The sequence below is a fragment of the Piliocolobus tephrosceles genome, chromosome 13, assembly GCF_002776525.5.
Source record: "Piliocolobus tephrosceles isolate RC106 chromosome 13, ASM277652v3, whole genome shotgun sequence".
Lineage (NCBI taxonomy): Eukaryota > Metazoa > Chordata > Mammalia > Primates > Cercopithecidae > Piliocolobus > Piliocolobus tephrosceles.
The window spans coordinates 41,659,708-41,683,440 of NC_045446.1; the positions used below are offsets into that span (position 1 = coordinate 41,659,708).

At 34.1% G+C, this 23,733-nt stretch overlaps 1 protein-coding gene across 4 annotated transcripts in view; it reads right to left on the reverse strand.

The window, feature by feature from the left end:
- The window catches only part of GAS2 (growth arrest specific 2), a 172,952-nt gene that overhangs the window by 114,392 nt on the left and 34,827 nt on the right, over positions 1–23,733 (reverse strand). For 2 of the 4 annotated variants that reach the window (XR_004228416.1, XM_023191510.2), the window contains exons 2-3: positions 17,843–18,007; positions 7,615–7,736 (exon numbers count right to left, since the gene is read on the reverse strand). Coding sequence is in view for 3 of the 4 variants with exons in the window: in XM_023191510.2 (XP_023047278.1) it covers positions 7,615–7,736; positions 17,843–17,987 (267 nt within the window). In the remaining variant the exon portion in view is untranslated. Of the gene's footprint in view, positions 1–7,614; positions 7,737–13,990; positions 14,071–17,842; positions 18,008–18,535; positions 18,602–23,733 lie in introns of those variants that run through there. The other 2 variants (XM_023191509.2, XM_023191512.2) reach the window with 2 other exon arrangements.

Below are 23,733 nucleotides of genomic sequence, written 5' to 3' on the forward strand. Positions count from 1 at the left end.
AAAAAAAAGATTGATATGACTTGGAAACAGCAGGGAGATTACAATGAAGTAACATATTTAATCAGAATCGCTGTTACAGATGTGCTCTTTTCAATGAAGTGTATCACTCAATATCCTGGTTCTTGACATTCATCTCTTGGTTTGGAGAATGCAACTTTCTTTATTCTAATAAGTAGAAAATTCCAGAATCAGTTTGCATATGTTTGACAGTAACAATAGAACTCTTACTATCCTATACACCATCTCCAGCCTTGTGACATAACCAACAGGGACCATGGATATTTCAACAGATCATCAAGCTCCTCTACTATTTTATGATATTTGACATTGGAGATTTGATACTGGAAAGCAAGAATAGTAGGCAAACCGGACGGTTTCATAAAATACACACATTCTGGAGGGTAGAGAATAAATCTCATGAAAATGCAGAAAGGGGATTCTGCCAACTAAACAAAGTTTCTGGGTCTAGTAGTAGGGGCCAGGTAGGAACATTGCCCTTTTAGGAAGGGCACAATTCAAATGTTCCTCGCTTGTTCTTGTCTGATGGAGACTGAATTTCTACCATGGGAACCAGTAATCATGAAACATTAACTGTTTATGATGAACTTATTGCCATGTGATCTACTGGGCTATATTTTTTTATTGTGCCCAGCACTACTTTATCATTGAATATGTGAAAAGAAAATATCTTAGGCCCCCAAAATCACTAAGCTAAAAGGAAAACTCAAGCTGGAAAGTGCTTAGGGCAATCGTGTCTCCCATTCTATTCAAAGTTTTACCTCTGCTCACTGAGATAAATGGGATTTCTGATTGCCTCCTTTGGAAAGGCTAATCAGAAACTCAAAAGAATGCAGTTGTTTGTCTCTCATCTATTGGTGACCTGGAAGCATCCTCCCCACTTCGTGTGTTTCTGCCTCTGCCTCAAGTTGTCCTGCCTTTCCAGACCAAACCAATGTACTTCTTACATATATTGATGGATGTCTCATGTCTCCGTAAAATGTATAAAAGTAAACTGTGCCCCGACTACCTTGGGCACACGTCATCAGGACTTCCTGAGGCTGAATCATGGGTGCACGTCCTCAATCTTGGCAAAATAAACTTTCTAAGTGAACTGAGACTTGTCTCCGATTTTCTGGGTTTACAAGTTCAAGTGCCATGTATGGGATGGGCTCAATTAGATATTAAGATCTAAATAAGTTCCATAGGTACATCACTCATTCCCTATCTTGCCCACTTTTTCACATTGCTGCTTTCCGTGCCCCCCCAACTGCAAATGTAGCCCGTATCAAGTCTCCTGTGACCAGTTTTATTTGAAAAATAAAAGTCAAGTTGCTTTATGTACTATTCTTTTTATTCTATATGATATACCAACACGTAATGATATGGCATTGAAACCCCATTTAGGCATATCTCTGGAAGATGGTATAGAACAGAAACACTCTCAGGGGAAAAGAAAAAAAAAAATTAAGCAAGACATTTCATTGTCTCTCATTTGGAGGTGAATAATTTGGCTATTTGTTCAGACTTAGAAAAATAGTGACAGGGGGATTTAATTTTATACTGAGAAATAATTCAACCTGAGGAAGCAATTACAAAGTAAATAAAAAATTTAAAAAATTCAGTATATTTAAAGCTTAAATATATTTTACCTACATTTTACAAATCCTGAGGAACTGGACTTCACCACTAACTTTCTTTTTCCTTTAGTCTCTTGTAGCAACATACCTATAAAAAATTATTTCTTTCCTCATCATTCCACCTATATTCTTCCCATCTCATCATAATATATTCTGTTTAATTCTAGCATTATGTTTACAATTTAGAACAATAAATTTTTAAGGGATATAAAATCATTTAGCTGTATAGCCAGCAACGAATGACTCCAGAATAATCACAGCTGAGATTTTATTTTCTTTTTCATATTATTGCATATACCATACTTTCTTGTTCTGCCAGAGTGATCAGCAGTAAACACAAATATCTGGATTTCTCAGAATTAAATTTGATAAGATGTTCTCTGAACAAAAAGTGCTACTGATACTTCTAAGAAAATCTCTAATCTTTATGTCTTATTTAATTCCCGGAGGGCACAAAACAACATCCTGAGGTATTGTTATCTTGCAGCTCAAGGAACCAAGTACTCTTGATGGGCAAATGCATTGTAGGCATTCTATCTGCAGGATGTTCTTTCTCCTGAACAAGGACTGGATTCTACATTTAGATGGTTAATGTTCAGTTCCTTCCTTGGAGCATAATGTAGCATTCTACTAGGTAACAGAACTTCTTTTTTCCCCCCTCCTTCATCTGATTCAAACTTGATCTAACCACCCAGGGTTCTTTGAAGTCAGAGGAAGCTCTGAACCCAGAGAAACTCTGATATCTGAAGAAGAGACTCGAAATAAACGAGACAAATGCAAAGGAAAATTAGTAGAAAAAGAGAGGTTAAACCTTATGAATGTCTTGCCCCACACTGATGCCCCTTGGTTGAGAGAGTCTTTTGCATAAATCAGCAAACTTGTGATTGGTGGGGGGGGAAACAAAAAAGAGAGAGCAAATATACAATAGGAAGGGGTTTGTACTGTGGAACACTATTTGCACCAGGAAAAGAAAGTTCATGCATAAATGTAATAATTCCCCTGTCTTGATTAGAGATGCTAACTGGATCAGGTAGCTGAGAGTCAAAAGGCATAGAACATAACCTTAAACTTGTCATTTGGTTTGATTTTCTCATCCTAAAATGATACTGCAAAGATTCATTTCATTTATATTTTTGTCTTTAAACATCCTCAACTCCAGAAATATTAAGATTTATAATTACAGTGAATTTATAATATTATAATACCTATAAATGAATTAAATAAAATTACACATTAAACGGCTGCACACTGGTCTCAAATGTTTCCACCCATCTACTGTCCAATTCTGTGAAGTCTCTGCATTGATGTCATGCAGAGTTAGAAAATGGTCCACTACACGAAAGCTAAGATTAACTACTTAGAGCTCACACACACAAAGAAGCTATTTTTAAATTGATCTATTGATGTCTGCAAGAAAGAATCATAGGACAGAATTGTTTCCATTCAGAGTATTTTATCAAACCAAAGCTAGATATGAAAGAGTCATGGATTTATATCTGAAATATTAAATATGTGAACTAACATTTATTAAAATTTACTTACAGATTTAAGTGCATTTAAATCATCCTTAATACAGACATACTTCACACATACCAGGCATAACTTACTCGTTCAAATTTGTTTACACAGCTGTAAAATCTCCAAATTAACTATCAACCAGGAAAAGTAAAAAATATTGCTATGAAAATGAAGAGATAAGATTAAAGCTGCTAGAAAAAAAATTACAGAGAGCTTCCTGTGGCATGGCTTTGGATGGGTGTAAGTTTGTTGTCAATCTTTTAAAAGTAATTCTGTTTCAACATCTCCCTATGCACAGTTTCACTAATTCAGAGAATGTATTGACTAATGTATCTATTTTCGCCACCAGTTTTTTGGAACTTCAAAATGCCAAAATGAGAAATAATTCTATACAAACCATAAATGAACACATGAGTATAAACACATGTAAAAGCAGACTTAATATTGTAACCTCCAGACTATTTAAACTCAATTTTAAAGCCTCATTTTTTCTCATGGGAAATATTCACTGTAATCCTAATTACCTGGGTTGTAGTGAATCCATTATTGTTTAAATTTGTATTTAGATTTAACAATATCAACATGCTTACAATCTCATAACTTTTTTTTTTTGTTTCTAGACCAAAAATGAACTGAAAATCTTGAGTTCAACAGAAGTATATTTATGAACAATAGTAGCCATGAAGATATACATACTAATGTTTTGGCTTTTCATCTTTTAAAATTTTACTATAAAAGGCAGAAAAGAAAATGTAGTGATCTTTGCACTTTTCATATGGTAAGGCACAAGTTATTATTGATTTAAGCTGCATATTACTGGCGGTCAGTTGTGAATATATAAATGCTGCTAAGAACACGGAAGGCAATTCAGTCAAGAGCAACTATGTCAACTTTTACTTCAGATCAAATTTGATGTATTGAGCAGTGAAAGTGAGGTCATAACTGGTATTTTTTTTCAACTTTTATTTTAGGTTCAGAGGGGAGACATGTGCGGGATTGTTACGTGAGTAAATTGCACCTTGTTGAGGTTGGGTATACAAATGATTTCATCACCCAAATAGTGAGCATAGAACTTAATAGGTAGTTTTTTGATCTTCACCCTCTTCCCGCCCTTCCTGCTCAAGTAGGCCCCACTGTCTTTTGTTCTCCTCTTTGTGTCCATGTGTATTCAGTATTTGGCTCCCACTTACACGTGAGACCATGTGGTGTTTGGTTCTGTTCCTGCATTAACTTACTTAAGATAATGGCCTTCAGCTGCCTCCATGTTTCTGCAAAGGACATAATTTTGGTTTCTTATGGCTGCATGGTATTCGTGGTATATAGGGACCATATTTTCTTTATCCAGTCCACCGTTGATGAGCATCTAGGTTGATTTCATGTCTTTGCTATAGTGAATAGTGCTGCTATGAACATACAGGTGCATGTGACTTTTTGGTGAGATGACAATAAGTATTTTTAAACCTGCAGTTGTTCAAGTAACACATTTAAGGTTTTATACTGAAACCTTTATCACAATCTGAAAAAAAATTTAGCTTCATATTCAGTCAAACAAAATTGCCTAGGTTCACAGAACTATTTCAAGTTTAATAACTTGCTGCAGTTCTACTACTAACTGAAAAAAATTCTTTTGTTTCTTTATGTTTTATAGTTTTATTATAAAAATTATAATATTGAAGTAAATGTTTAAAAGGAAAGTAGTTACATAACTTTCGATCCGTAAATATCCTCAACATTACATATTATCATGGAGATTGGGGCAAATGTATACATGTCTGCACATAGCAACTCTCATGCTAAATACAAACATTTATAAAGCATTTATTTTCTCCCTTCCAAGTACTAACCAGGCCCGACCTTGCTTAATTCCCGAGATCACATGAGATTGGGCATGTTCAGGGTGGTATGGCCATAGACTATAAAATATTTATTTTCTTATAGTTAATCAAAAATTCTTATAAGGGTCTCCTATCTTTCACATAGGAAAAACAGATTTTATCAAGAGCCCTATTTTGTGCAATGCTCTATGGAAGGTATGCATGCATAGGAAACTATGGCTCAGACATATCCAATGAATAAATAAAACTAGAACCCAAGCAAAATGCACTTAATGTCAAAGCCTTTGACCTACAGGCTAATGCTTTAGGGTTATCTTACATTTGAGTCTTACAATTACAAATCTATTTGGGAATCTTTGCTTCTGTTTTAAAAAAGCAAAGACTTACAAACAAAGCAAAACCGGAAAACCGCACAATGGCCTTAATAGAGTTGGTTAATCTTTATTACTCTGGAGGATTCAAGGATTCTTAACACTGAGGCATTGGGCTCTCCATCCTCAAAAACAAGCAATACAGGTTTCAGGAACCTCGTAATGTGAAGGTAATGCTTTCAAGTGTCTGGGCACCACAGCTTATTTCCCTCTGTTCATTGCTTTACAGTAAACCTTCTATACAAATTGTCCTCTTATTGGCATTATATTTTTCTCATCAGTAGCTGATGTAGAGGCCAGTTACATCATGATGGAAACGAGAGCAGAAGAAAAATTGCTGTCCTAACATTAAGCTTGACACAAAGCATTTTCATAAACAGTCTCTCAGTCCTGGGCTACCCATAATGAACCAAAATGAGACAGCATTAAACTTGCAAAGTTGTCTGTATCAAATTCGTGATTGGTCATTTACCAGCCAATCTTGTACAAATTGCTTAGGTCTTCAACCATCCAATCAAGGAGAAAACTAAAAGAAATTCATGGTTACCAAACTTTGCTGTGCATTAGAATCACCTGGGGTGATTTTTTAAAATTCCAGTGCCCAGGTTTCACCCTATGGGATTAAATCAGAATGTTAAGGCATGGGATCCAGGTCTCAGTATTATTTTATTTTATTCTTATTTTTGAGAAAAGGTCTCACTCTGTCTCCCAGGCTGGAGTGTAGTGTTGTGATCTCGGCTCACTGCAACTTCAACCTCCTGGACTCAAGTGAACCTGATGTCTCAGCTTCCCAAATAGCTGGGGCTACAGGAACCCACCACCATTCCCTGATAATTTTTTTGTGTTTTTCTTACAGATGGTGTTTCATCATGTTGCCTAGGCTGATCTTGAACTCCCGAACTCAAGCAATCTGCCTGTCTTGACCCCCACAAAGTGCTGAGATTACAGTTGTAAGCTACCACATCCAGCCCAGCTCTCAGCATTTTTCTTAAAGATGCTCAGGTAATTCTGATGTGCAGCAAAGTTTGGGAGTCATTTAATTAATTAATACCTTCACAGAGCTGCTTTTAAGATTAAAAAAAATAGAGGAAGGTTTTGTATATTATACAATACAGAGTAATATAAAATATCTAAAAAATAAATTCAGTGGCAATACACACATACACACACACACACACAAACACACACACCCCTTTTATTTTTTCTGTCAGAGTTGCAGAAAAGGCTTAATAGTTGCTTTCTGTAGTAAGTTGTCTTCAACATTTTTATTTTTATTTATTTTTATTTTTTTTAGATAGAGTCTTATTCTGTCACCCAGGCTGGAGTGCAATGGTGTGATCTCTACTCACCATAACCTCTACTTACTGGGTTCAAGCAATTCTCCTGCCTCAGCCTCCTGCGTCACTGGGATTATAGACATGTGTCATGGTGCCGGGCTAAATTTTTTAAATTTATTTTTTATATATTTATGTATTTATTTTAGTAGAGACAGGTTTTGACCAGGTTTGCCAGACTGGTCTCAAACTCCTGATCTCAAGTGATCTGCCCACCTCAGCTTCCCAAAGTAAAGTACTGGGATTACATGCGTGAGCCACCATGCCTGGCCAACATTATTTTAATATTTTTTATATCTCTTTTCATTCTCTATTAAAAATTAAGTACAATCTCTCTTGTTTTCTTCAAAAAAAGTCAAACACCATGCTTTCATCAAATGTTTATAATCACTAGAAAAGAATATTAGAATTAATGTGGAGAAAAGAAATCTGAGTAGTTAGAAATAAAACAAATAATTTGTCCAAATTTACTTAGTTCAATGGTACTATTATTTAGAATAAACAAAAAATTACAGTCCAGAAATTTTGATCTAGTATTCCGCCATAATATTTTTGAAAACAAAGATCTGTTCAATAAATCTTTCTTGGCTAGATTTGTGCATTGCCTAATGTCACAATTATTTCTCTGCGAAGATTTTAGTCAATACTTTAGATTCATCAAGTTTATATACAACACTCTTTTAATACCATCATTTTTCATAAGCTTTTATTTAATTAGATTCACCAAAAGGATTATGCAATTTGTGTAATTAGAGTGCAAATAACACGTCACCTAATTAAAAAGAACCCTCTGTACTTTGTTGTTAGTATAGACCTTGATGCATCTGTTCACAATAAATTTTTTAATTACACGCAATTTATAAGCAATTATAAATGTAATCTACCACCTAAGAGTGATTTTTGCATTGCGATCTTTTACCTTTGTGGGCTTGTTAACATCCATGCTCTCCTTGAATTTCTCCTGCACAGTTTCTGCAAGTTGACAGAGCAAGGCACCATTGTCCAACTTCTCCATAAAAGTTTCTGCTGTAATCTCCTTCCCTGAAATAACAAAAAGAAGCATTATAAAAAGAAAATCAAAATGTCAGATTCACACTAAATAAAGTATTTGACATAATCTTATTACTAAAATTGCTATTCTAGCTGAGTTACGTATCTGGGATAGGAGCTTACCAGAAATAGTCATTTCTTTGGAATTTTCTATTTTCCATTGGATGCAAGAATTTCAGCATTTAATATTTTCATAACATAGTGCTAACTGCATAAAAGTTTTATTTCATATTAAAGGTGGCAAAATGATATCCTGGGCAAAAGAATTCCATCATTTAGTAATCGGGGGAATGAAAACTAACCAACAAAACTCAAAGAACCAGCTTTACCAGTGATTTCACACTTTGGCCTCCATTAATCATTCCATTCTCATCCTCAATGGCCCATTCAATTACTTTGACCCATAAGGCAGGAATAATGCAGGACAAGTATTTTTTGTTAGGTGTATGTCTGACTACAAGAACAACGTAGGTCTCTCTCTCTCTCAACAGGATTGTACTCTATCACCCAATCTGGAGTGCAGTGACAGGATCATAGCTCACTGCAGTTTCAGACTCCGGGGGGCTCAAACAACCCTCCAGCCTCAGCCTCCAAAAGTACTGGGATTATAGTCATGTAATCTGGGGTGCACCCAGCCAGATCAATTTTCTTTAATTTAAAATAGAGCCATGTATATATTTTTAAAAACCACCATTGGGAACTTTAATAGCATGGCCAATATATAAAACCATATTTCTAGATTCTATTGAAATGGTTTTCCTGATTAAAATAACACAGGTAGGCTGGGCACAGTAGCTCAGGCCTGTAATCCCAGAATTTTGGAAGGCTGAGGTAGGTGGATCACTTGAGCTCATGAGTTACAGACCAGCCATGGGGCAACATGGTGAAACCCCATTTCTACAAAAACACAAAAATTAGCCAGGCACGGTGGTGCATGCCTGCAGTCCCAGCTACTTGGGAGGCTGAGGTGGGAGGATGGCTTGGGTCTGGGAGGCAGAGGCTGCAGTGAGCTGAGATCCTGCCACTGCACTGCTTTCTTATATACTCTTTCAAAACGTATCTTTCTCAAAGCCCTCTCCTTTTTTGTTTCCTATTAATCTAAGTTTCAGAATATTCCATTTTCCTGCCTTATGTTTCTGTAAATTATTTGCCAGAAGTCCTACAGATTCAAGCTTCCTTCTATTTCTCATGTCATAACCTTAATGAAAATCTTCATAATGTGATACTTAAACCTCTAGCAACAAGAACAATGGCTATTCTTTCTGTCCTCAGCTTCTCTCTCCAATACATACCATGCTCACTGCTAAAATTAAGATTGCTAAACACCGTCCTCACTGAGGCATTCTCCAGACACCTTTATTGCACAATCCCTAATTTTCTTCTTTACCTGGAATATGAAAACTACTTATGTTATTTATAATATTTACTTTCTGTAATTTTGTGAAATAATTTTCTTATTATTTGAAAATACGGCCTGGCATGGTGGCTCATGCCTGTAATCCCAGCAATTTGGGAGGCCAAGGTGGGCAGATCACCTGAGATCAGGAATTCAAGACCAACCTGGCTAACTAGGTGAAACCCTGCCTCTACTAAAAATACAAAAATTAGCCAGGTATGGTGGCGCACGCCTGTAATCCCAGCTACTTGGGAGGATGAGGCAGGAGAAAGGCTTGAATCTGGGATGCAGAAGTTGCAGTGAGCAGAGATCACACCACTGCACCCCAGCCTGGGCGACAGAGTGAGATTCTGTCTCGTGAATAAATAAATAAATAAAATCCAGCTGGAACAACAGATGAACCATTTACCATTTAAGTTAAACTCACAGTATCTAATATATTTGGATTTCAAGAAACATCTGCTTAAAATGACTTTTTTTTTTCCATTTTGGGGGGCAGTCTTAGGGACAAAGAATTACTTTTTAAACGAACGTTCTTTTTCCTCTACTGGGTAGTTCATATTTTGGCCCCCAATTAGAATAATGACTTCTGCAGGTGGAAAAACATCAGTAGCTTTAAATACTCACCACACAGGTAGCCTGTGCAGAACTTTTATTTCAAAACTGTGTGCAGCTCAGTTCAGAAATGAAAGTAGCATGCCAGAATACAAAAAGCCAGCATAACAGAATTTGTATTGTGTATTCATCATATTGGCCTTCATTTTCCTTTTCTTTTCTTTTTTTTTTTTTTTTCCAACAGAAAGTGACTAGCCACAGACTGGAGTGCAGTGACGCAATCCCGGCTTTATTGCTGAGATCTATTGCCAGGCTGGAATGCAGTGGCATAATCTCGGCTCACTGCAACCTCTGCCTCCCAAGTAGCTGGGACTACAGGCATATGCCACCATGCCCAGCTAATTTTTGTATTTTTAGTAGAGACAGGGTTTCACCATGTTGGCCCCGATGGTCTCGATTTCTTGACCTAGTGATCCACCCACCTCAGCCTCCCAAAGTGCTGGGATTACAGGCATAAGCTGCCACGCCAGGCTGCATTTTTAAATAAGAACAAAATTACAGAAAGCAAATATTGGAAATAATTTTCTTAATTATAGTGTTATTCAAATAAATTTAAATTTTAAGATAAAGAAGATAAATTTTAAATTGTTGAATTATTTCTTTATAAATTACTTGCAAGATTTTCCACTTTTAATAGATCTTTATGTATTTTTATTTCATTAAGTTCTATGGCAGTTTGAAGATTCCATTCATAATTTTAAGTTATAAGATGTTTACAATATATTTAAAAGAACACGTAAATCATAAAAAGAAAAAAATAGCTTTCATTAAAAAGCCATTAACAATTTACCAAAAGGTATGATTTTTACTTTATATGCATTATGTCTTTTTAGTTATCTTGTTTTTCATGAATACTTGTAAAAAGAATTTTACATTGAACATCTGTATCTAATGAAAAATATATTAGGTGTCAGCTTTCAATTCTGTATATTTTATAGCTCTGAAAGGTGAGTTTTTTTTGGCTAAAACAGACTATTACATACTTTATAGTTGAAATGTACTGCCTCAAATGAAGAAAAAATACAAGTCTGAGACTTTTATAAATAACTTCATGTGTAACATATTTTCCTTCCAATGACTAAAAATTATTAAATATATACTTTATGATTACAATCACTATGTGATTGTAAGAAATCAGTTATAATCTTTATATGGGGATGATATATTATCTAGTTCTTTATTGCATTAATATTAATGATATCAACAGTATTTTTTTCAAAAAACAATACAATATAAAAGTAGTTGAATTTATCTATGGCAAATTCTTAAGAACAGGCTATGTAGAAATAATTACAATTTCTCAAGTAAAAGTCATACATAGGTAAATATCTCTGTTAAACAGAATCAGATCTTCTGTAATTTAAATTGTGCACCTGGTTTAACACATCAGACCACACGTACTGGAAACAGTGTGATTTTAGCACCAGAGAATCATTTCTTCCCTAACCCTAGCATTTCATTGTGGTTGGTGTTTGTAGGGAAAGAAAGAACAATAAATAGATACAATTAAAGCATGTTAAAGTCCTGACCAGTGCTGGTCCATAAAGCCATTGGTTTGAACATTAATCTAGCATATCCTAGTCTAGAAGTAATAGTTTTGCTTCATGAATTTATAATTGTGATATTTAATCTTCACATGATTAATTTAGTCAAGAATGACAACTTGCCAGTAGATCAAAATCAGGAAATTTGATTAAATATTGTGGCTAGTTGCTTTCTGTTAAAACATTATAGCTCAAAGGTGAGATATAAACATCTGCCTGAAATCTTTTGTCAGGCAACTATAATCAAAATGCACACACATACACATCAGTGTATTCCTCCCAGAAATATGTTTGCCATAACTTTTGTAAAGATTTACATATCAGCCTATAAAGTGTTTTAGACTGGGGCCACCTGGAAAAAAATAATCCTTTTAATCTTCTAAGTTGCTGAGAAAGAATGTTTTCTTCCCAATAAATTAGCAGTATTAAATTTCTAAAGAATTCTAATAATCATTAGAATTTAACAGTTGAGTTCTTATTATATGTCAAGTACTGTTCTAAGCATTTTACATGAATTCATGCATTTAATCTTCTCAAGAAAACTGTGAAGTGGGTGCTACTATATATCCATTTTGCAGATAATGAAACAGATGTATAGATTAAGTAACTTGCCTCAGGTCACCTAATTCGCAGGCAGAGGAACTTGGCTCTTTGGCAATTTAGGTTCAGAGTTTATGCTTTTAGCCACTATGGTTGACTACTTAAATATTTGCTGAATACACAAATGACTATTTTCCATGACAATGAATTATCCCTCTTGCAGTTGTCTTTTTCTATGTAGAAATACCACAGAAACCTCTTTAGGAAAAAAAGAAGAAAACAAAAGAAGCTTGGGGTTGAAGATTGTGGTGCTGAAAAATGAACAGCAATCCACCTTGTAGGTTGGAAAATGGCTAACAATATCATTCAGGCAAGTTCTGGTACTTGGCATGATTCACTGAAGAAGTTGGTATATTTTTAATCCCTAAAGATGATCCAGATACTATCAAATTCTATTTTCATCCCCACTGTACCTCTCAATACAAATATATTTTTCTAACTGGAGAATTCAAAGTGGTTCATATGCTCTCTTTAACCAAAACTGTTCAGTATTTTGAGACTACAGTTTCAAGGTTGTAAGATAGGAAACAGTTCATTATATGCAAAATCCCTAGACCAGCACCTGCTTCACACTAATTTTCAAGTGTCTACCCTGAATTTATATCAAAAAATATAAAGCTGGTTCTGCTGCACAAATCACATACAAAATTAGGATAACTGCTCTGAAAGGTGTCAACTTGTGAACATGAAGGTGATTCTGTAAACTTTTGAACTAACACAAGATACTACCTGTCCTAAGGAATTTTTATTGGCTATACCAAGAATATGAGAACCCTGCAGAATAAGTATCTGGCAAAAGGGCCACAAGAAAAAAGAAAAGCCAGCTGTTCCAAACTCATTAGATAGTAGCTGTATTTGACAGCAGCAACCCTAATAAATAGGTGCTTAAATGTTTAATGCTGAAAATTTTATTTTTTAAGAATAACTGAAAATAATGAAATATTACATATTGCTTGTATTAAGTAGAAAACAACTGCATTTTATTTTGTATGCATGTACAAAGCTCAGAGAAGGGGAAAATCACCATGATATCAACTGTCAATGCATTTTCTAAATATAAGTAAAATCAATTCAGCACAACTTGATTTTTAATATATCTGATGATGTATTCAAAGTCCCTGCATTATCCAAACACGTATGCCTATATCCTAAAGATCTATAAGCTTTAAGAACAATTTTAATTTATTTGATGTTTAACAACTATAATCCTTTCTTTGAAATACACTCCCATGTATTTTATACAGCATTAGACAAATATTAATTGAAAATAAAGGCAAGCCATCATTTTCAATTAAAAATACATATAAAATAGACAATTTGAGAACATTTATTTTAGTATATAATCAAAGCCAAGCCAGTAATATTCTTCAAAAGTCCCTCAATAATTATAAAAGTAGTAGAATATGCCTAATGTATTTGAATAATGGGTGGTTGCCATAATCCAGGACTGTTAATGTAATAACATGCTGTTTGCTCACAAAGACAATTAAAAATTTCCCCAAGATTTATTTACATATGCATTTCATGTTCTAATATATCCTAAGGGCATAGTTAAATAACAGATTAGCAATATTTGATTCATGAGCAAAAATAGCAAAAGACCTAAAATAAAAATGAAATGTGTATATTTAATGTACAATAGGCAACAATGGCTGAAGAAACTTTTTATAAAGAAAGATGGTAAGATCTTCATGACTATTTTGCTGTCTTTTTTGAATGTTGGTCACAAAACTGCTCCGTGGTGCCAGCCATTATTCAAAAACATACTAGGATTGCAAAGAGTATTTTCTGTAAGATCAGTAGATATATCCAAGGATATGTAAATAGTCAGTAAATATTACATGATAATCTTCTCATTAATTGATGTGTGCTACCCCCTAGATAAATCCCAGCTACTATAAATTATTTATTCATTTTAACTAGTTAACATCACAAGACAGCTGGTATTTTATATTCTAATATATAAATTTCAGTTAGCTTAAAAGTTTGCAGTTGATGCTTTAATCCTATGCCTAGGAATTTAAAATGATATTTATTATTATTACTGATTAAGTAAGTATATTTCTGGGAAATGACAGTATAATACATACATTACATGAATATGAACATTGGTTTATGAACTAATAAAATCACTTTCTTCTCCATCGAATCATTTTTATCCATCAAAATATCAGAATATAAATGGAGTATTCTTTAAGGAACCATATTTTTAATAGACAGTTTATATGTAGGATCAGAAATATCTGAATTTAGAACATCATTAATACTCCTTTTGAAAAACATAAAAGGAAAAAAATTACATTTTAGACAAGCATACCAGAAATAAGGAGAAAAATCTTTCCACAAGTAAACTCTAATGGCACAACAGCAACATCTAATTAAAAGCTTTAATTTAACATGTAAATTTCCACCTCACTTAGGAATTCAGAGAAGATATATCAATTCTGAAGCTACTTTCAAGACATTTTCTTTTTAGGTTTTTTACTTTGTACCTCTTTCAAGTAGATAAAAAGCAAGACTTGAAAAAGAGTGGCATAATAAAAATCTGCAAATATTTCTGAAGTGACAAAACAGCCAATAATAAATTATTTTAAAATATACTTTAATTGCTCTATTTCCAAAGTATGTGAGTACTAAATGTAACTAAGTGTAAGAAAAATATCTTCTAACATAACCATAAATTTATTCTTTCCCTCCTTATTATCACCATGCTAGTACACAATGCATTTTTCTACCTCCAAATGTTTTACCACTTTTTAATAATCTCAAGTTATTAGTCCACTTATCAAATTGCGATAAGAATATTGACTTGAAGTCTATTATCTGTCTACTTTGTATGAAATGAAGTCAATTCAAAGGTTAAACTTTACTGTATCTTGAGATTCTTTTAGGATTCCTTTTCTGAGAAAATTTCACAAGTCATCAATTGCATTTGTGTTATAACTACTAACATTAAAAAAGTCTTAACTTGAAAAAAAAAAAAGTCATTCATTTATGTAAATCTCCCCCCTGTTTATGTATATTGATGACTCTCTCAACTACCCCAAACTGGGTCTCAAGAGATGGATTTCCTAAAAGTCAGACTTTGGGATCTGGAAAGGACATTAGAGATCACCTACTTCAACCCCTTCATTTTATGGTTGAGGACACTGAGCCCAGAAAAGATGGCTGAGTGACTTCGGGAAAGTTTCCTACCAAGTAGCAGAGCCAGAACCAGAGGCCAGGTCTCCTGACACCCAGTTAGGAGCCAGGTCTCCTGACTTTTAATCCAAGGATCTTTCCATTACAAACACTGACTCTCTATTCTTTGAGGCTGTCTTGGGCTGCTCACATTGATCAAGCTGCCTTGTAAATTACCACACTCACTAAATAAAATGCCTTTGATGACAAGTCATAGGACATTATAGCATACCTTTATAAGCAGGCTATACTCTGATTAATCACACTCTTCCTCTGTTTAGAACATCTCAATAGTTTCTCATAGATGATACTGTAAATTATAAGCTCCTTAATATGATCTTCAAAGCAATATATGATCCAGCCCGAACATGTCTCATGAAACTCTCTTTCTATTTCTTTTCTGTTGAAAAGAAATTTTCTATGTCTTTTCTATTTCTTCCCTCCTTGCAAAGGCTCTTACCCCATGTTTGGTCTGGCTAGCTATTAATCTTAGTTATCAGTTTAAATATACGTTCCCATAAAGAAGATTTCCCAAGCCCTCTGATCCTTTGCCCTATTCCTACCTCAATTTACATTTTAATTACAACTTGTATCTTTTAGTGTTTATAACAAGTAATAGATTATACATTCAATTGCTTATTTACTGTGTTTTTTTGCTAATCTACTCTAAGCTTTGCAAGAATAGGTACTACATCTATTCTTAATCACTATCTTCCAGTACACCTAGATGACTGTCTGGAACACAATAATCATAATAGTTATTATTTACTGTTTGATTATGTGCCATACCTTCTTCTAAAGGCAATTATCTCATTCAAACCCCCAACAATCCCGTAAGGTCGGTTTTATTATGGTATTTATTTTACAGATTATATAACCAAGACACAGTGCAATAAGACACGTGCCCAGTATCACATAGTAAGTGATAAAACCAAGATTTGAATTGAAGCATTCTTATTCCAGAGTCGATGTTTTTACCAATGCTTATGCTGCTGCCCACTCAAATGTTTGTTGAAAAAAAATGAAAAAAATTATGCACAAAATCAAATTTTCACTGAACTATGTAAGTAGAACAATAACAAAAACAATATAGTGTTTACTAGGACCAGATACTGTTCAAAGTACTATACATATTTTAATCATTCACTCCCACAGCAGCCCTACAAAGTAGTTACTACTGTTATTACCACTGTACAGATGAGGAAAATGAGGTACAAGAGAGGTAAGTAACTTGCCCAAGATCACACTGCTACCAAGTGGCAGAGCTGGGGTTCAAACACAGGCAGTCTATTTCCAGAGTCTGTGCTCTTAACTTTTATTCTATACTACCATACTTGTGATTGCCGACATCGGAAAACAGATAGCTCAAATTTAATAATTAATTACTAATATAGCAATCATTAATGAACCCAAAAAAGACAGAAGAGAGAGAAAAATACATCTGTTTAGGCTTAAATAACTCCCACTCCCTGATGGAGATAAAAGGTCCTCTGCATGAATAAATTGCTGAACGGTGTAGCCCCTTCCTTCTGGAGGAGAGACTTCCATAGCAGCGTAAAGGGTCTTTCTGGGAGTGTCTTCTTTTTCTGACCTCAATATTTGTTGGTGAAGGGTATAATTTGCACACCCATATTCAGTAGCCTTGGTTAGACTACAGAGCTGCCAAAATTGTGTGCACACCATGAAGAAAAAAGAAACATAGGATAAAGAAATCGTAGGATAAAGACTAAAAAATAAATAAATACAAAAGCCATGCAAAAATCCAGACCCATGGAGAGAAAGGAAAACTCTGATAAAATGTGCTAAACCCCTGCCAAAAACTGCTAAAATTTCAGATGGACGGGGTGCACCTTCCTAAGCTCTTTAGTTTCATTAGCTAGAAAATGAGGATAACAACCCTTACCTTGACAGATTCTTTAAATAATAAAATAGTGCTGATGAAATCTCCCCTGCAAATGATAAAGCTGCATGCAAGTTCTATGTTTACTCAACACTCAAATTTTATATCTTATAAAGTCTACAGGGATCTTTTTTCTCACATTTAAATTAAATTTATTCTCTGTAAAAAACTTAGTGGAAATAGTGTTGCTATATATGATGATCCTTTAAACATGTGATTCTATTTTTCACATAGTTGAAATTTTTTCCTGTGAATATGAAAGCACAACAGCAACAAAAGGAGAGGCATCTTTACCAGGAGGTAGCAGGAGGTCAGCAAAAGTACTGTTATACTAGACCTTAAAAACAAAAGCAAATGGAAAAGAAAAATTTTAGTTCAGGGTTAGATGATTCCAGTCAGCTCATTTGGAAAAAGGATACATGATTTTGTTCCTGAGTTTGAGTATTCAGCAGTTTTAGAAGGTGTGCTGTAAAAGTAGGGCAAAGAAATCCAGATTTAGAAGCCAGATTTTACAGACACTGTGGCCTGTGTACAATGTCAAAAGAATAGGTCAAATTGGTCAGCTGCATGAAAGAAAAGCCAAAAATAATCAGACCAGCATATAGATAAAATAAGCAATCTGACCGCGTATTTCCACGTTTGAGTGCATCATATTGGAATTACTAAGCACAGTTAATGTGACAGACTTTGGGAAATTCATGAAAATTTTCCACCTGCCTCAGGTTTCCCCAATGCAAATGCCAAATAGTAAAAGTCTTTCTTTCTAAGGTGTTATCACATGCTTAGGTGAAGGACACTACAGGAGGAAAAATAAAACAAAAACTGTTATCTTTGCTCACAAAATGAGATCTTATAACCTTACCTAATAGATTGGTTAACCACAAGGCCAGATCTTCTTTCATTGGCAGCAAATTAGCTTCATGTCTGCTGGCTAGCCATTGGCTATACTGATGCATATCAGATAGGCCAGGTCCACTGCGTACCTTTGGGCTCAGAGCAGTGCACATTATTTATCCACTTGTAATACCTGTTTTGGAAACAAAAGAGCAATTGTTTTTATACAGACTTCTCTCACTAAAATATTGTCATCAGGATATTATAATGAACTGGATCCATGGGTTTTTTGATGACAGATCAGTTTGTTAATTATTAAACCCCATGAAACACTATTTGCTTTATCTATACTGGCCCTCTCACTTTTGGCCAGCCACTTAGCAGGAAAACAGCAGTAATCAAAGGTCAAATAGAAAATCAAACAAGAAGCTCCAAGTTTGTATGAAACAATATACTTGGAAAGAGACAGCTTCTAAGCAAGAAATTCCACTTATTGAAACACAAGAAAAAGTTAAACTGTTAGTGTCCAATTTGTTAGCTCCTATTGTTTGGCTACTATTTAAAACCATAGATTTTCACCGAATTTTATGAACTAAACACTAGCAATGACAGCATTTGTACAACTCACTGTAAATACATGATCATTACCCTTAATATTGTAGCCTAAAATGTTAAGCAAATCACTTCGTTTTTGGAGATGGCCAAGCAATCACGGACTCACAATTCAGAGAACTGGGTAAGAAGCGGGGGAAGAGGTACACCCAAAGACTCTCTACCGCACTTCTCTCTTGCAGTCAAAGGAACCAAAAAAAAAAAAAAAAAAGAGAGAGAGAGGATAAGTGACTTCACCAAGATCATATAGCTAGGTCATGACAGAACCAGCCTTGAACCTGAGTCTTCATATTCCCAAGACCACTACTCTTTCTGTAATGACACATTTTTACAAAACGGAATAGTTAAGAACCCATATTGATGATGACCCAAGAACTGCACCATAGTTCTAACAAATGCTGCCAGAGGTGTTTGTTTGTCCTCTGCTATCGCTACAATAATCTCTTTCTCTTTCTTGCTTTTTATCTTTCCACTCTATTTGTTTTACATGCAGGGTTTTGTTTGAAATTATCTTTACAGTAGAAGTACTTAAATATCTTACACCTATAAAAACAAGGATGCTTTCATTAACCTGACCATATTGTGAAGTAGTGCAATCCCCTACTTGGGTTGTAGAAAAGGTATTAGAATATATAGTTGGCCTTGAATATAGCATTTTGGTTTATTTGTTTGTTTGTTTTGTATTTTTTAGTAGAGATGGGGCTTCATCATGTTGGCCAGGCTGGTCTTGAACTCCTGACCTCAAGTGATCCACCTGCCTCGGCCTCCCAAAATGCTGGGATTACAGGTGTGAGCCACCATGCCCAGACAGACTATAGCACTTTTGTATGCATTATTTTTAGGATGTAAGACTACAAAAGAACTAATGAAGCAGTTAATATAATAGTCATAATGTTTAACAACATGTAGGATTCTACTCTGTATATAAATATGCTTATGAAATAACCAGATGCATTATGACTGTATGACAATGAAAATGAAAATATTTACAGTAGGCAAGAAAATGTTTATATGATATCATGGGGTTTTCAGCGATATTCCAGTATTTATGGCATTTTAAAGTTACCAATAAGATATATATTCTCCTTTTGGTTTTATTATTTGAAACCCTACATAGTATTCCTTTCCAGGTAACCTCAAACTCTAATTCACTTAACATAAGTTAATTTCTTTTAAATATTGCTTTTGAAGAAAAAATAAGACACTGGTGTTTAGAAAAATGCAAAGTGGGAGCATCTCCCAAATATTTTGCTGTAGCAATAGAAAAGACTGTTGGGAATATGAGTAAGTACCTAAAAGGTATCATAAGTACACTATTTAAAAGCACAATTTCATTTATAATTAAATTACTCTCGAGTAATTTTTTGAAAAACATACCATAAATTTTCTCTGAAAACATCATATATATGTTCATATATATATATATATATATAAATTCAACCATTGTAAATGTGAACTGCTTTTAATATACCTTGCCATATATTGTTAGATTGTCATTACGAGAATCAGAACATCACCACTTTTTATTATTTCATAGTTAATAATGACATTATCCATATAAAGTCCTAAAGTTTTCTCCAAATTCTGTGATTAAACACCAAAAACCTAAATCATTTTCTGCCCCAGTTAAAAAAAATATATGTCTAGTCCCAGAAAAAACATCTCCTTGTAGCTGGTTAAGATTCCTATATGCCAGCTAGCCTCACAAACATTTAAGTAATACATATGAGCACAAGATTCATACATTGAAATAACTAATTGAAATCTTAAAAGGGTTACCTCTAAAATGCCTTTCTTCTCAAGACACAATCTCTCCCACTACTTTCCTGAAAGTGAGATGTGGCCGTTCAGTAACTTTACCTACACTCTATTATGTGCTCTGCAACGTCCATTTAAGCATCAGAGTCCTATTTTGCTCTACAAAAGCAAGAAGACACCTCAGATTCTTAAGCTCATTGTCCAGCAAAGAATTTATCAAGGGATAGTTTACAGTAAGCCTAATGGCATGTAACAATTTCAATGAGCCAGAAGGACACAATCCTTTCCCTCAAAACCTCTAAACAGTGAAGTTTTTATTTTCCTTGACAGTGGCACATTTATTTCTCATGTACTCTGTCCTGTGTTTTGCCAGAAAACTAACTCAAACTACCTTCTAATAATTAGAGATGAACATTAAGTAAAAACAATAAGAATAATTAGGCAATTTTTATTTTGCTACTTTGTATACAGTCAAAAGTTTAGTGGTGAAAAAGAAGCAAAAATACAGTTACATTTTCCCACAAGACACAGGTGAGAGAAAGAAGGCTTAGTGAGTAATTAACATGCAGTAGAAGTTACACAATTAGACTTATGTCAAATATGTAGAAACCTAAAGTCACTGTCATAGATAAGGACTCTTCTGTTTAAGTCCCTTCTTAAAAGAATTCAGATTCTCAATCCAATTTCTCCTGATCCTTTAAAAAAATTCAGATTCTCAATCCAATTTCTCCTGATCCTTTTTTCACATTTCAAATCACTGCCAAACTTAACATGACTCAACGGTTTGGCTGAAAGTCAATACATGGAGGTCTTGGATTTAGATTTGGCTAATCCATGAATATGAAACATGAAAATGGATTCAGCTAGCATGATCAAAATTTGGAGTATGGAGAATTTACCCCTTAGTGAAGTAGTTTCCAACTACAATGATTATATTGTGGTGAAGCAAAGTCAAATTAATTTATATTTTTCCCATAAAAAGATCACTATGGAATTTTACCCGTCTTATAACTTTTTAAAGAAATGTTTAGTCAATATGGATCAGATGAATTACATCGTAAAGAACAAGCTACACAAAAAGATCATTTCAGTTCTTTTTAATTCATTCAAAAGTGTTCAAAACCACAAGAGATGCCAAGGGGTAACTTTTAAAGATGGGAAATAAAGTGACTGATGATTCACCAGACTTGAAGAAAACAGTGAGGTTAGGGAGAAAGAAAAACCTTTTTGTATAATGTGCCTAAACACTGAATGATGTTTCCAATAACGTATATATAGTCCAAGTATTTTAAAAGCTTGATACGTAACTTTGGTAACTATTAAACAAAATCAATACTTTAAAAAGAAGAGTAAGGACTCAAATACTTCTATGGCTCCTCCAAGCTTTCTCGGTCTTCCTAAAATGGATAACCAACCCTTAGGTCTAGGAATTCAGAAAAATAAAACTTAAAGAGAAAAACATGCAGAAACTTAATACTAAATCCTTCAAAGACTGTGTGTGTATATATTTTTTCTTCCTTTCCATAGTAGAAGTGATTCTGGAATAACAATTATGAATATGATGAGACTTGAAATAGCCCAGGAGAAAAAGAAAAAAATAATGACTTTGTAAGTAAAATATCACATGTTTGAAGACTCTGTCTAGTTTGTTGTCCCAGAATCCCAGCTGAAGACATCAGTTTTGACTCTGAAGAAAAAGTATTCTTCCATGCCACTTAGAGGTGTGCTTTGACTATGACCAAGATGATTTCTGGCTTATCTCTAGACTGTGCCGACATGTTAGAGAAAATGCATTGCGATATGACATAGAAAAGCAACTGAAAAGACAAAAAAATGAAATGATATACACTTCTGTCTGCTATGAGATTTCACTTAGAAGCCTGAATAATGGATAGAGAATATTGGAACTGGAATGAGAAGTCCAGGATCAAATAATAGCTCCACTACCTAACCATTTAGTAGCTATTCTATTCTAGTCATATGAATTTTCCTCTTTGTACCTGTATTTTCTACTCTATACAAGGGAGGCCAAAACCTTAAAGATAATTGTGAAGATTAAATATTTGTGCCAATGCTTAGCATATATTTAATATTCAGTATATTTTTATTAGCAAAATAGAAATGATCACCATCAGAAATGTGCCAAAATAAAACTTCTATTGACTTATCCCAAAAAGAAAAGCAATTCTGTGACAAAATAGGAATATTTTATAGAACTCTAAATCATTAAGAAAAGACAAAGGACAAGGGGGAGAACAAATAAATGTATTAATGACACAACAGATAATGGATTATTCCAAGTTTTCTTCATATTGAGAAGAACGCTACCCCCAAGATGATGATTAATCAGTTAATAGGGAAATGCTATATACCTCTCAAAGTAAATGTGAGAGGACATCACTACCGCCACCCCATCTACACACAGAGACTCAACTGTGAACATTGAAAACAATGAATCCTAATCAACCCACAGTCAAAGGTCTCCTCCCTAAAGGTAACCTTTGCTCTCATCTGCAGCACTTGTCCTTATATCTGTTCAGTTTCATGTGTTACAGGTGTCAAACACTGAGGAAATAGTTTTTCAGTCAGTCATGTTACCTTTTAAAATTAAAAATAAACAGTGCTCCAAACTGAATACCATTCCAAAATCTGGAAAGAGAAAATGCCATTTTTCTAGCTGAACTCAAAGAACAAACTACCCAGGAAAGTTCTAGATGTCTCTTTCATCATTGTGAGTTCTTTACTCTTGTGATTCATTTTGACTAATTAATAGTATCTCACAAAATATACAATTTCAACCAATGTCATGGATGCAAAATCTTACTATAAAGGTTTAATCAGAAAATAAAGTCCATAATTTCAACAGAAAGGCAATTTCAGACCTTGTAATGGTACCTCCACCTCGGGTTCAGTAGAGCAATTTATCCACAAATTGAAAAGCACCAAACATAAAGCAAAATGACACTTAATGGTAGTTTATCTAATTCCATAATAAATATCTTTAATTCAAAGGAACCTTAGAATAACAATATATTCAAACTCCCCCTTATTAATAAGGGGTTGGTAGCCTAAGAGGATATTTTGTCCACAGTAACAAGACTGTTTAGTCACAATTATTAAAAGTATCCTACTCATCTCTTGTGATTCTTAATTTTGTACAGTGCTGACTCTCTTTTAGAGAGTTCTTTCTTATCCTACAGTCCCATCTTGATTTGTCTTGGGTGAAATGATGGTATAGTTACAAATAACAATTTCTTCTCAAATCATGATTTAAAAAAACCTGAGTGAGAATTGATTTTCTATGTTTTCATGTTGTTAGGGATATTTTAAAGTTTTAAAAAAATCATACTTAACCATCCTTCCAAACAATTTAGCATAGTTTTTTTTAACCCCTACCAGATTAGCTTGGAACATAATTAGAATAGAAAGCCATCTGACAGTTATTAACAATATTAACAACTAGAATATTTAAGGATTTACATCAAAATTTTATCTGAGTTGATTAGGTAAACCTCAATTCATGAGAAAATTCTTTTCTGTTGTTTAAAT